Source organism: Urocampus carinirostris, chromosome 10 (assembly GCF_059441175.1).
Source record: "Urocampus carinirostris isolate Australia breed hairy pipefish chromosome 10, RoL_Ucar_1.0, whole genome shotgun sequence".
Classification (NCBI taxonomy): domain Eukaryota; kingdom Metazoa; phylum Chordata; class Actinopteri; order Syngnathiformes; family Syngnathidae; genus Urocampus; species Urocampus carinirostris.
In genome coordinates, this window is record NC_142358.1 from 10,255,266 (window position 1) to 10,268,940 (window position 13,675).

At 38.8% G+C, this 13,675-nt stretch overlaps 1 protein-coding gene across 1 annotated transcript in view; it reads right to left on the bottom strand.

Moving 5' to 3' along the window:
- The window catches only part of dync2h1 (dynein cytoplasmic 2 heavy chain 1), a 166,120-nt gene that overhangs the window by 50,108 nt on the left and 102,337 nt on the right, over positions 1–13,675 (bottom strand). Inside the window, exons 66-74 of the mRNA XM_088345324.1 lie at positions 12,392–12,533; positions 12,087–12,196; positions 11,004–11,024; positions 10,680–10,778; positions 10,464–10,587; positions 8,430–8,593; positions 8,194–8,313; positions 6,914–7,048; positions 273–416 (exon numbers count right to left, since the gene is read on the bottom strand). Coding sequence (XP_088201450.1) covers positions 273–416; positions 6,914–7,048; positions 8,194–8,313; positions 8,430–8,593; positions 10,464–10,587; positions 10,680–10,778; positions 11,004–11,024; positions 12,087–12,196; positions 12,392–12,533 — 1,059 coding nt within the window. The remainder of the gene's footprint in view (positions 1–272; positions 417–6,913; positions 7,049–8,193; positions 8,314–8,429; positions 8,594–10,463; positions 10,588–10,679; positions 10,779–11,003; positions 11,025–12,086; positions 12,197–12,391; positions 12,534–13,675) is intronic.

Genomic DNA, 13,675 nt, shown 5'->3' on the forward strand with positions numbered 1-13,675 from the left:
TGAGTTTGACAGCCCTGAATTAAGGCCCGAGACACACTCGCTGTGCAGGTGTGCTCTTGTTAATAAAATGGTGCATTTTCATTTTTAGAGAAAAAAAAAAACGATTGATTGTATCAAAAATTAAGAAAACATGTTAATCAGAGGTGCAAGTAAAATGAAGGGCACTGTACAAAAGCCTCCAAAAAAATTCTACCTCATGAATGTATTCGAGAACAATCACACAAGGCCTTGTATGTTATCAGGAATGCAATTGATGTGAACAGCTGTGTCACCTTCTTGGCCTGAAGCGCCCTTATGAAAAGGCGAAGAAAAGAACCAAGGCTGAAGCGGTACATGTTGTCGATCTTGGACAGGTCTGTGATGACAAAATACATCTTGCTCGCACTCTCAGCGAGGGGCAAATAGGCATCCCGTTCCTGAAATCCAAACAAATGCATGAAAAGAAAATATGCGGAGGGAGGTGTTTGCCTCTGTGTGCATGTGTATGTGTCTATTAAAGATTTATAGAAGTAAATTCAAATGCAAATAAGAAGTATGCATCATCCTGTTGACTTTTATGGTCACCTTATCAAGTAGTAAATTGTGGATCAACTTCTGTCAAAGGATTCAAATAAATTAATTGAAATTAATTGAGTTGTTAGGCAGTTAACATATAAATGAATCATATTTGTAAAAATATTTGAAATAATCAATATTAGCTATGACAGACATGTCAGCTGACAATAATGTTAGCATTAACATTAGTGGTGTTTGAGATTCCACCATTTAAACAATTACTCCTGCAGAGTGTTGCTAGTGGCTAATAATTGAAAGTGGCGCTGATCTGGGTTCAATTCCTGTTGCATTCAAAGTTATGCAATTGTTTGCAATTGTGATCAGTGATATATTCTGATAAATCAATGCGCAAATACAGCACTTTTCAGCGAAACTCTAGCTCTTACTGTATTTTTAATTTCATGCACAATTAAGTCCGATGCACTTTATAAAGATGTGAAATGTTTATTGAAGGTATTGTTGGATACATTAATCAAAACATGACACAAAGAAAAAAAAACTAATGCTGAGAGTGATCATGGCCAAATATGGTCACCTTACGCCCCCTCCCCTAAGAAAATTTGACAAATCTACTTCTGCCAACCTTTGCTTAAAGGTTTGCACCGTATTTGCACTAATAACCCGGTCAGGCAAAAAATTCCAAATTTTTGGTATCCTGAAAGAAATAAAGTTTCCATGCAAGTTGCTGGTAGGTCTAGGCACCCGTAACTTATATCTGTGACCACGTAAACCATCAACACGACAGAACTCAAAAAATTGATCAAAAGTCACATCGATCATTCCATGCAGTACTTTGAACACAAAAATTAAATCAAATCGAATTCTTCGGAGCTCCAAAAAGTCCAAGTTCAGTCTTTGTAGTCTTTCCGGATATGACAAGTTGTGCATCCCAGGTATCCGCTTCGTATACCGTCGTTGAACTCCTTCCTTGAGTAAGTAAGGGTTCCACACAACGCTGTTATATTCTAACCCGGGTCTAACATAAACGCAAAACATTCGAACTAAGAATGCTGGGTTCTTGTTGTAAAAGTGTAAATGTTTGATGCTATGTCATTGGCTTTGTTGGTAATTTTGGCGATATGCGTGATAAACTGTAGGTTTGAAGTAAGAGTGACACCCAGATCCTTATGTTCAGTAACAACATGCAAATCATGATCATTATGTTATACAGCGGAACAGAACCATGAAAAACCGACTGTGCTAAGCATTAATGAGATGACAGTTGCAGTTGCCACTTTTCGGACCAAAGAAAAACTGATTTAATGTCATTTTGGAGAGAATCAATTGTTCCTGCAACCTGGGTTTTTTGTAAGAAAGCCGACAGTTTAGCATCATCGGCAAAAATTGAGATGTCACTACTTTAAATGGCCTCAGGTAGGTCGTTCACAAAAAACAGAAATAATAATGGTCCTAGTACTGAGCCCTGCGGTACCCCACTACAAACTTCCGACCACGCTGAAAGAACATCATCATTTTTTACGCATTGTTTACGATTTGACAAATATGCAGTTATCCATTCAAGCAGTTTTCCACTAATACCATAGCATTTCAGTTTTAGTAAAAGCTTGTGATGAGACACTTTATCAAAGTAAACAACATGACCAGCCATATTGTGAACAAAAAACATACTGGTAATATTATTCAAATGAGCTATTAAGTTAGTCATGGTAGAATGTCCGGACCTAAACCCATGTTGCTTAAACGTAAAAAGATTGTGCTCCTGTATAAATTTCCATATGGCATCTGAGATAATTTTCTCAAACACTTTACAGACGCAGCTAGTCAAGCTAACTGGTCTATAGTTGGCTGCACTTGTTGTGCTCCCCCTTTAAAAATCGGTATGACAATAGCACTAAGCCAGTCCTCAGGCACCTGTGAATCCTCAAAAGATCCAGAGAACAGGTAAAATAATGGTTCACATAAAAAGTCAGCTAGCTTTTTAAGCAAGAAATTTGGAATTTTGTCAGGGCCGGCTGAAAATTTGCTGGGAAGTTTTATCAAGTATCTATGAATTAACTCCTTTGAAAGTTCCACAGAATTTAGAACAGCTGAAGTTCTGCTGGGAAAGTCGGGTGAAACACCATTGTCACGACCAAAAACACTGGCATACTGATCATTTAATATACGGACATTGTCAGCATTATCTGTAGCAACGGTACCGTCAGATGCCTTCAGGTTGGGAATAGATGCCCTACAAATTAGTTTACGGTTGATGTATGAAAAGAATTTACGAGTATTATTAGCCTCTAAAACTTTATTTTCCTCAGCCACCCTTTCCCGCCTGATGGCCCTCCGCAGTTCCCTTGAAGCATCTTGATAACTTTCCAAGTATGCCAACTGATCACGTTTATAAAGCTTGTGAATAAACTGCTTTCGGCTATGCAATTCAGCTATATCCCGGTTGATGTGAGGTGTAATAGCAACTGAGGGTACGTATACAGATATCAAAGTGTAAACAACAGATTTAAATATTGCCCACATTTCTTCAATATTCCCACAATTATCAAATAAGAGATACCAGTTGACACTGGACAGAAAGTATCTCATGCCATGAAGATCACAGTCTTTAAAATTTATGTAATTCTGAGCAGTGGTGTCTTTTTTAAGAGCCAGGTTAAGTTGGAAAGTAACAGAATCGTGATCACTGGTAGAGAAACTCGGCCCAACGTCAATGTTTTTAATCAGATATCTGTCAGTGGAAAACACAAGGTCTAATACGTTGGACCCCGTGGTTGGTTTATCGACATGCTGAAAGAAACCTGCATTTGAAACCAAGTTTTTGAACATTGAAGTTACATTAGTATCAGAAATTTGAAGAAAACTGTGGTGAAGGTCAGGAAAGTTAAAATCACCCATAAGTAGAATTTGCAATTTAGTATCAAAAATAGAATTCAGATGTTCGAACATAGCGACGTTGGCCTGAAAAGAGCTCAGACCAGAGCGATATACAAGCACTATTCTCAGCTTCACCAAAGAAATAAGAATATCACAACTCAATAACTCAATTCTATCAAATTGATAATTAGCGACAGGAAAAACACAGATATACCATGAGAAGTCATGAGCAAAACTCCTCCATGTTGAGCATTTTTTCGATCAGTTCTAATGGTATGATATTTCGCTATAGTTGGCCCTGTGTCACCAGCGGAGTACCAAGTTTCTGTAATTGCCAAAATATCAGGGGTGTAGAAATTGATGTACGAGACCAAGTCATCTGCCTTAGAAGTCAAACATTGGGCATTAATGAGATGAATCAAGGGGCTGTTCAATAAAGGCGAAGGCGACCTTGGGCATTTCCCGGCTTGACAATAATTTTCCCGTCCCGTATAAAAATGTTTACTTCACCTTCGTCCCGACGGCGCTTAAGTTCGTCCTGTAGTTCCCTGTCGCGTTCCCTTTCTTTTGGTGTCATATCTGGACGAACAAATCCAGAAGACAACGTCGGGAAGGTACTTTTCACCCGATTGAATCCACGGAGAAACGCCAGCCTTGACCTTGTATTCCGGAATCAGATCTTCACAATCCTGGGTTTACCATCATTCCTCGGCCTTCCATCACGAAAAACTTCCAGAATGTCTTGTTTCTCTACTCCCGGAACTGCTTCGGCGACTTCCTGAAAGAGCTGGGTATCCTGAACAGCTTCACCATTTTCTCGACGTGTCTTTGCTCCAACCACCACGAGATTATGCTTCCTAGCCTCCTTTGCTAGCATTTCCTCCATTAGGCTAGTCTACATTTTGGCAACTTCTGGCATCATCTGCGTCATAATCTCTCGGACCAGAGTTGGTACCATGGCCTTCACGGTTTCACGGACAGTGGAGACCAAATCAGCAGAGTTCAGGGCACCGCACGGCCCAGACGACCCGGATAAAGGTACTGGAGTGCTATCCACGTAGGTGAACACCGTTCCAGAGCTACTCAGAGAGGCGTAAGAATCCTTATCATCAGCGGATAAGCCGGGGACGCAGGACTTGCAGATGTAAGTAGCTTGTTTATCTTGAATCGCGAGGCTTAGGTCCTGAACTGACAACCCAGAGCACTCGTAATGAATGTAGTGCTTGCAGTGGCTACATTGAATCATCGCTCCATGGTCCACGGCACCGCAAAATCATGGCTTAGAGACTGCCTTTCGAGGCGCCATATCGAATAAATCAAAAACTCAGTTCAATTATTGAGCAAAACAAAACAAAAACTTCGACTCGACTTCAAAATACCGCATTTAGGACCCGCTGCATTTAGCGTGCGCAATAGTGATTGATTCAAATGATGATTGACACCTGAACTATGAAAAGAATACCACAAAACACGATTTTTGGAGGGTGTGCCCTGTGATTTGGTGCGTTCTATAGTGTGAAAATATAAGAGGTTAAAAAGATGTAATAACTTTAACTGACATCTGTAATAAAAACAACACGTGTCATCACTAGGTCAATTGTGTTACATTCGTTATTACTGTAAAATTCGGACTGTAAGCCGCAACATGTTTCTCAAGCTTTCAGTACTGTGGCTTATGCAAAGATGCGGCCAATTTATGCATTTTTTCTAACAGCTGCCAGGGGCGCTCGAGCAGTAAAGGCTAGAGTAAGACACATGGAATATATGTGTCGAGGAAAATGTAACTCTGACCTTTTGCAAGAATAAAACTAGCATGAACAGTAGCTCATCTTGGAAAAGGTGTCAATCGAAAGGGGAGGTCTAACTATCATATTAGGTATAATTTTAGCAGTGTGTTTATTTACAAACGGAAATAATGTGGCAAAACAGATTAAAAGAAGCAGAAATGTTTAGGGCAGATTCCTATTTATCTGACGGCAATATCGTGTGTTTTGGAATAAATATTTTACACAGTTGGATTCTATGGATTGTCCTTGATATAACAAAGCCATTTTCGCGGACTTTCACAGAAGTTGAAGATGGCCCAGGGGACGTACTGGTGAGTCTTCTCAGCTTTATAGTTTTTGGGTATCTTGTTTCAGACTGATTGTGATCTTTCTCTGATTAGTATATGTTGAAATATCATATCTTGAATCCCAAGAGTTTAAGCTTTCCAACAATACCGGGCATGACATATTTAGTGACTGGTGACATAGTACGGACAGGTTTACGTTTATCAATTGGAACATTAAGGGGTTAGGGTACCGTATATTATTAAAACTCTTTGTGTGTCTTTTTTGTGAAATATCTCATGTTTCAATGTGGGCACATGCGGCTTATAGTCAGGTGCGGCTTATATATGTACAGTGTTTTTTTCCTTTGAAAATGTAGTGGGTGTGGCTTATAATCAGGTGCACCTGATAGTTCGAATTTTACAGAAGTCAAATAAACGCAAACATAACAATTATTTCTCTCTGGCATGCAGGAATGTTGTTATTAAAGTTATTAAAGATTGTCTGAGAAACAGGTTCTTTCCTTGAGGCACAACATCTGACTTGAGAAATAGTGGGGGGGATGGTTAGGGTGATTGTCCCAAAAAAAGCTACCGATTGCTCTATTCCCACCGTAGCCCAAAGGCCAGACATAATGAGCAAAGATGAATAGAGTTTAATATTCAGAGAAAAATTGCACGCATGAGATGGAGTCCAGGGAGCAAACAATTGGCTCCATTTCTCTGAGACATATTACAGCAAGTAGCACGGTTCGCCTCTCTAAGGTCTTCAAGGTTTACTTTTAAACAAGGTTCCAGCTAAGCACTGAGACACAGTGAGGAGATATCAGGTTAAAATGCCAACTAGCCTCAGTGATGGACGGTGTTAGGATTAACGCATTCAAAAAGAAAGCGTTCTGGTAACATAATTATTTTCTTGGTAACGGGTATTGTAATGTGTTTCGAGTAAAATATTAGAATTTATCTGCCGTTACGATAAGGTGCGTTACTCTGCTACTAACAAAGGGCAGATCATGAGTGACAGCACCCTCTTATTGGTAACATTTCCCTCATCACCAGCAAGTTAATATATACCTTCGAAGTACCTCGATTACAGTTATGGTGGTGGTCTACCAACCACAGAATAGGAGTTTTTTGTCATGGAGATACTCTCTTTGCATTGACCCATGCCTTGAGAAAAAAACGTCTTGGGTTGGACCTATGAATTACCTAATAAATCTTGAGTGGTCTAAAGCCAATATGGATATGAAGTGTCTCGGGTAAGTATTCACTTGCAAGCTATCAAGGTTGCAAGCTTTACTGCTTCTACGGGTATGTGTAGAGATTGTATTTCTTTTTCCTTTATTATGTGTCTAAGGGGTCGGCTTCAATGCAAGTACACTGTGCCTCAATAATGCAGTAATGCGACCAACACTGGTGATGGAGCTGATAATAATCATTTCCATGGAACTTTTTTTTTCGTGTGTAAAATACCTGGTCCAAAGATGCTTGCAGACGATGTGATTCCAGAAGTGACTCCTGGATGAGAGCACTGCTCGCTTTGGCCTGGTTAAGACTGTCTATCAGCTCCCGGTTTTCCAAAATATTCCCTTTAGAAGTCGCCAAGGTCTGAGGGGAGTAAACAGAATATTGAACACCTGTTACAAAAATCAAATATTGGAGGGCCAATGAGTATTTGTGTTTCTCTTACAAAATACGTTTCTATCCAAAAGTCTGACAATAAAAACTTTAACTTCCATCCCTCAGTATTACTTTGATATTTCAAAGAATTAAGGAAACCTTTTGATATAATAAATCACAATAAACTACTTCAAAAGCTAAAGAAATATGGAATACGAGGAATTGCTCATTATCGTAAAATCATATATCCAAAATAGATCTCAAAACGTACAGATTGGTGACAACAATTCCATACTCGAGAGCATTACCTGTGGAGTTCTTCAAGGGTCTGTTTTTCGGACATTTATGATTTTTAATGTATATAGCGTAAAATCCGGACTATAAGCCCCGCTTTTCTTCCCAAACTTTCAACCCTGCGACTTACGCTCTGATACGGCTAATTTATGTATTTTTTCTAACGGCCGCCAGGTGGTAAAGATGAGGGTGAGACACGTGGAATATATGTGTCGAGGAAGACTCAAGCTAAATGGAACTTAGCCCTTTGTGCATGAATAAAACTAGCATGAACAAACCCTCTATAATCGAAAGGAGAGGGCTTACTACCATATTAGGAATAATATTTTGAGTCTGTTTATTTGAAAATGGTAATAATATGGCGAAATGAACAGATTACAAGAAGCAACGTCCAATGAAGCATCTGTTCGCATTATCGTGTGTTCTTAGCTGGAGACCTCATATGCATACAATCCAATCTAGCAAATCACATTGCAGTTGTGAGTAGATGGAAGCAAATATGTGACCAAAAACCCTTCATATAATTTTCAGTTCATTAATTTTGCCTTTTGGTATAGAGATTTGGTTAATTACATATAAGAGCGTCATAGAATCGCTAATTCTATTACAGAAGAAGGCTATTAGGATTGTGCATAACCCTGGGGTATGAGGAACATACATACAATGAAATACCAAATCATAATCTATTATTTCAAAATGACTTCGAATGTCTTATACATTTTCTGCCTGATAAATTAGATTAAAATTGGTAACGTTCATACATCTAATATGATAAAGCCATTCTGTACCCAGCGTACAGCAGATGCAAAATGCATCATGCTCCTTTGCAAACAATGTACCTCCAACAGTGACTCTTCCAATTGCGCAAGCTGTATCTTCTTGTCTTCTTCTTGTTGAAGCAGTCTTGTTTTCTCTGTCTCTAGTTCCGGTTTCTCGTGTTGTATGGTCAAGGCCAGAAGCTATTCACCAATAACCAAGGATGAGTATGGCAATGACATCATTCTTCTAAAATAACTGCTATGTTTTCCATAGAGATGAAGCAAGTTTAATACTGATAAACCGAAAAAGAGATCACCTGTCCTTGCAGGCCTGCCCTTGTGGTGGTGAAGTTGACCTCCGTAACAACAGACACGGCATCAGGGGGGATGAAGGGAGAAGGATTACGTGTGGCCAAGAAGAGCCTGAAGTCCTCATTATAATCAATAACCTTGTCTCCGATTTGCACAACGTATCTTGGGCCTGTGGGTAAATGCAAGAAATAAACCTGTAAATGGAACAAAATAGCCCCAAATTTTACATTTCAAAATGCATAGCTCATTTCCTGTACATTTTAGGAAATGTTATGAAGGCTTCTACAAGTGTGTGCTTATTTTTGTAGCACTCAGTCAAACATGCAGTGTGGGCACTACAGACTCTTCATCATCAACTTTATTGTTAACAGTGTAGTGAACATTGTTTATAACAACATAAGACTTGGAACTACAGGATAAACATGTCATATAAGACCTGAAAGAGAAAATTTAAGATTAAAAAAATAATGTTAGGATATATGGGAAAATATTTACAACGGACAGGCCTGTCGTAAGTGCATCTTAATAATATATTATGTAAAAAAAAAGACATATGCTTGTGCACCCGCCCTTCTGACTGACAGCTTACATCAGCCTATCACAGTCACGCACACAGGCAGTCATGCTCAACCAACACACAAAATCCTCCCTAACCCCCTGTGATCATATTCGCTGTGTGCTGTCTGCTCAGAACACAATGCACGATATGTTGATATTAATAATAATAAAGACAATTCAGTTCAAAATCTGAGTAGCAGTGAACCAGCAACAACCAAAGCGCGAATTAGCAATGGGTTACTGTATACTGTATTTATTCGTGTACAACGCACTTTTTTTTACCTACAAAATAACTCAAAGTTTGGGTGTGTGTGATTGCGCAATTATTGTTTAGTGAAAAATATCGCTGACCAAAATCTCAAAAGATTTCTATACAACCACATTTCTCGACCCACATGACATCTACGATCCAGTAGTTAAGCATTTGCTGTTTCATCCTACTATCAATATCTAGAAAGAGAAAGCGCTCTAAATATGACGCCTATTTTAAAGTCAAAGTTGCCGATCATGCTGAAATTCACGGAAGTCAAGCAGCGGGACGAAAATGTACTGTGGCAGAAACTAATGTTAGAGAATGGAATAACAAAAACTGGCCCTAATAGATAAATGAAATCAAAATAGTATGACAGAGAGATGTCCTGAAAGACCTAAATACAACTAAAAGTGCCCGACAAGGGACGTCCTGAAAGATTGAAAAAAAAAAAGGCGAGACGAGGGAAACAAATTTTTGGTGTATATGATGATTAATCGGACTTTGAAGGGCATTAAATAAATATTGTAAATGTTATTTTGGTAATGTGTTCATAGTTTTTGTTGTCAATAAATAATTTTTAACATGGCCAAACATTTTAACACGTTTTACACTTACATTCTTAGTTTGAGCCAAGAAAAAGAAAAAAATTGCACCAATTTCTAATTGAAAATAAAGGGTGCACGTTACAGAAAATTTCTAGTCTGCTTGTTTCTGGTAGTGATGGCCGGCAAGAAACTGTTTCTAAGCCTGTTAGTCCTTGCTGTGAAGGGACCTGTAGCGTCTGCTAGAGGCCGCGAGGTCAAAGTCTTTTATACTGGTGTTGGCCAAACTGCGGTATCTTGTGCTGACTGGGCATAGAGCAGCCAATAATTATCCGGGCAGTGTTGATCACCCTCTGTAAGGATTTTCTGTCTGCAGGTATCCTCCCGGTATACCCCATTGTGATGCCGTATCCCATATGGCTCGAGATTATGTACATTTTTACAGGTGCTCACAAGTTCTGTGTTTTTTGTTTGTTTAGTGCCTGAAAGATCTGATTCATTTTGAAAAAAAATATATGGATAAAGAAATAATAATACAACCCAAGCAAAAACAATAAATCCTCCTACCAGGCTTGCCTTTAATAATATGAGAAAATCAAAAGAGTGTTGCGGCTTATTTGCCTCTCAGGCGCTAAATGTGAATTTGCTCACTTGAGGGATATTTGTTGTGCATTGTGCAGGTGTACCTTGTGCAATGAGGTCTCTTCTCAACAGTGGGTAAAGTACCGGCTCCACTCCATCCATTTCTTGGATGATGAGCGTTTTTCCAAAACGAACTGCCAACTCAAGCGCTGTCATGAAGTTACTGTCCTTTAATGCAAATAAGTGTAAATAGTAAATGCGAGATTATCAATGTTATTTCTGCAAGTTATGTGATTATTATTTACATCAGTCGTATTTACCTGTTGGTTGATCACCTCAAGTCGGTTTGGTTTGAGATGTGTGCAGAGCCATTCTGTTGCTCTGGAGGAAGGGTCAATCAGAAATGGACATGCAACACTCTTGAGAAAAAGAGGAGAACACAAAGTCGTGTCAGTTTAGTATGTCTTGGTCTCCAATGAGTTTGGACCATTTACCAAGACATGACATGAGAGGAAAAAATTTAGTAAATTCCAAGTCTGCAGCAGTTATTAGAAATAAAAAGGAATGAGGTTCAAATCATGTACTCTGTAGTCACCTTGCCAAAGTGACAAACAAAACAAACACGCAATTGAGAAACTCCTTACCCGTAATTTAAGTTCATTGATCTACAAGACAGAAATGGAGAAAGAAAAAAAAACACACAAATGTTTGAATGAATGGAAACAGTCACTGGAAATGTTTGATGTAATTCTAAAAAATGATAATATAGAAGGAAGTTATAATGAGTTATGGAGACGTACTTGATGAGGAGAAGGCCACACAACAGTAACGCCTTGCTTTAGTGCGGATTACTTATCACAGTTTCACTACTTAGTGGATTCTCAGCGTGCATCATGCATTTCTGCCTGCGCATCAATGACACTGTGGTCTGAGTTGTGCACATTGGTAAAATAGCTTAACGAACCTACGCTATGTATAGGCACATCTTAGTCAAGTTTCTCTAAAAGCCATCATGTGAACTTTGGACACACAAGAGCACCAAAAAGCTGAGGGAGATGCTTTCTATTGCCAACAAAGTTGAACTTTTTTGCCCGCAAACTCTCACTGGAGCCACATGCGGATCTAGAGGCTTCCCAGGCACTTTTCCCCAAAATATTTGATACTAGAAAAATATATGGTGTCTGTAGGACCAAACAGGACATATTTTCCAATAAAAATAGATGGATACAATATGTGTTTCCTTTCTTATAAAGATTATAAAAGGCTTTTCATCTTTTGCGGCTCGAGAAAGATAGATATATTTTTTGGGGGGGGCAATGTTTCATTGCGGGGGTTACGTTCCAAAAATAACCAGTGATATGAAAATCTGTGAAATAGAAGTCTTTACTTTTTTACAGGTATTACACAATTTAACACAGGATCTATAGGTAAGATTGGACCTAAAAATAAATCCAGCAGACCAAATGGGTATTAAAGTCCAAAACAGCTTGACCAATAACTTGATTTGGCTTTTTTACTGGCTCAAGCATTTGTTTTACAAATAAAGTAACCTCATAAACATTATTATTTAAAAAATGAAATTCCAATAGATACTGAATTGTGAAATAAAAAAGCGAGGAGACTGTTTAGAATACAGAACACAATGGAAGTCCGTGAAGCAGTGAAACCATGAAAAAAACGCATTATAGCAAGTGATTTTTGTATTGGGAATAGGAATAATTCAAAACCTGTAATATGACAATAGCGTTTTCCATGGACAGGTCATCAGAAGGAAGCCCTTGCCCTTTCCAGGTCAACTGTTCACTCTCCAAAGACAGGAATGATCTGAAGTCAAACTCTGTACACACAAAAAACAATAAGACAAACAAGACATAGACACACATACATAATAGTCCAAAAATAAAATTCAAGAATTGAGTTTATGATGTCAATTATATCACACAAAAGCAAATTCCTTAATGAGCTGCAAAACTCTAGTGTCGAACAACGTTGGGTACATTAGGTGTTTGAATAATCAAGTGCAGCTATTTACTTTGAAGCCCAGACTGAGCCATCCAGTTTTCCAGACATTGTCTACGCCTGTCTTCGGGAGCTGCAGACAAATATGTGATGAAGGCCGCAGCGAGCATGGCCCTCACTGGCAGTGTATCTAACTCATTCTTTATCTCTGACATCTGATGAAGAGAAAAGAAAACAGCAGGACATGTCAAGTCAATGCATAAACTCGGAACCACACTTCTTGAAGTCAAATAAAAATTGATCCTTTTGTCAGCACCTTATTATAATGTATTGTTTATGTGGCAAGATATCGTAAATTATTTAAATAATTAATTCTATAATTCAGATCTACAGTTAGTGTTACCAATTTTTTGGAGTGTAAAGCGTTCTAAGCAATGTTCCCTCTACATTCATGCATCCCCAATCGCGCAATGCCCACATATACTCACAAGTTTAGCCAACACAAAGTGAGAGAGAGAGAGAAAGAGAGAGAGAGAGAGAGAAAGAGAAAGAGAGAGAGAGAGAAAGAGAGAGAGAAAGAAAGAGAAAGAGAGAGAGAAAGAAAGAGAGAGAGAAAGAAAGAGAAAGAAAAAAAGAGAGAAAGACAGAAAGAGAGAGAAAGAGAGAGAAAGAAAGAGAAAGAAAGAGAGAAAGAGAGAGAGAAAGAGAGAGAGAAAGAGAGAGAGAGAGACTGATAGACAGACTGACAGGCACCTGCTCAAATTCGAGAAAGATATGGGAAGAAGGAGAAGAACAATAGAACAATATGACTGGCTAGCAACTTTCTGGTTCAATGGGGACCAAAATGCCCCCAAGGGTTATGCAAAATCCAAAAAGGATCACCGCTACTTCTAGTCACAAGTCCGAAGTTCACACAGACAAAACGTTTTCGATGTTCCTTCTTTTGTGTGCATTGTTACAAAGAATGACAATTAAAAAAGTTTTTTTTTTTTTTTGCATTTCGCAGGATTGCGGCAGTTAAAGAAATGATCACTTGGTCCATGTTTGATGAAATGACGGGCGACCCTCGCATAGCTGTGGTCAACATGAGCATGTCCAGTAAACCCACTTTCTCGTCAAGCGTTCGCATCCTCCAGCTTTTCTTAGGTGGTTGCAAATACGATTTACGTAAACGAGAACAGCACTAAATAATTAAGCACTGTGTGTGAAAGGATTTGAATGTTCTTTCTAGGACACGCTCAGTATGAGATTTGTATGAGCAGATGCTGGGCAGCCAATAGGAAACTCTGGGAATTCTGGGATTTGTGTCCCGTGTCAATTTGGGGTTCTATGTCCGGTCCCCTTCATTCCATTTGGC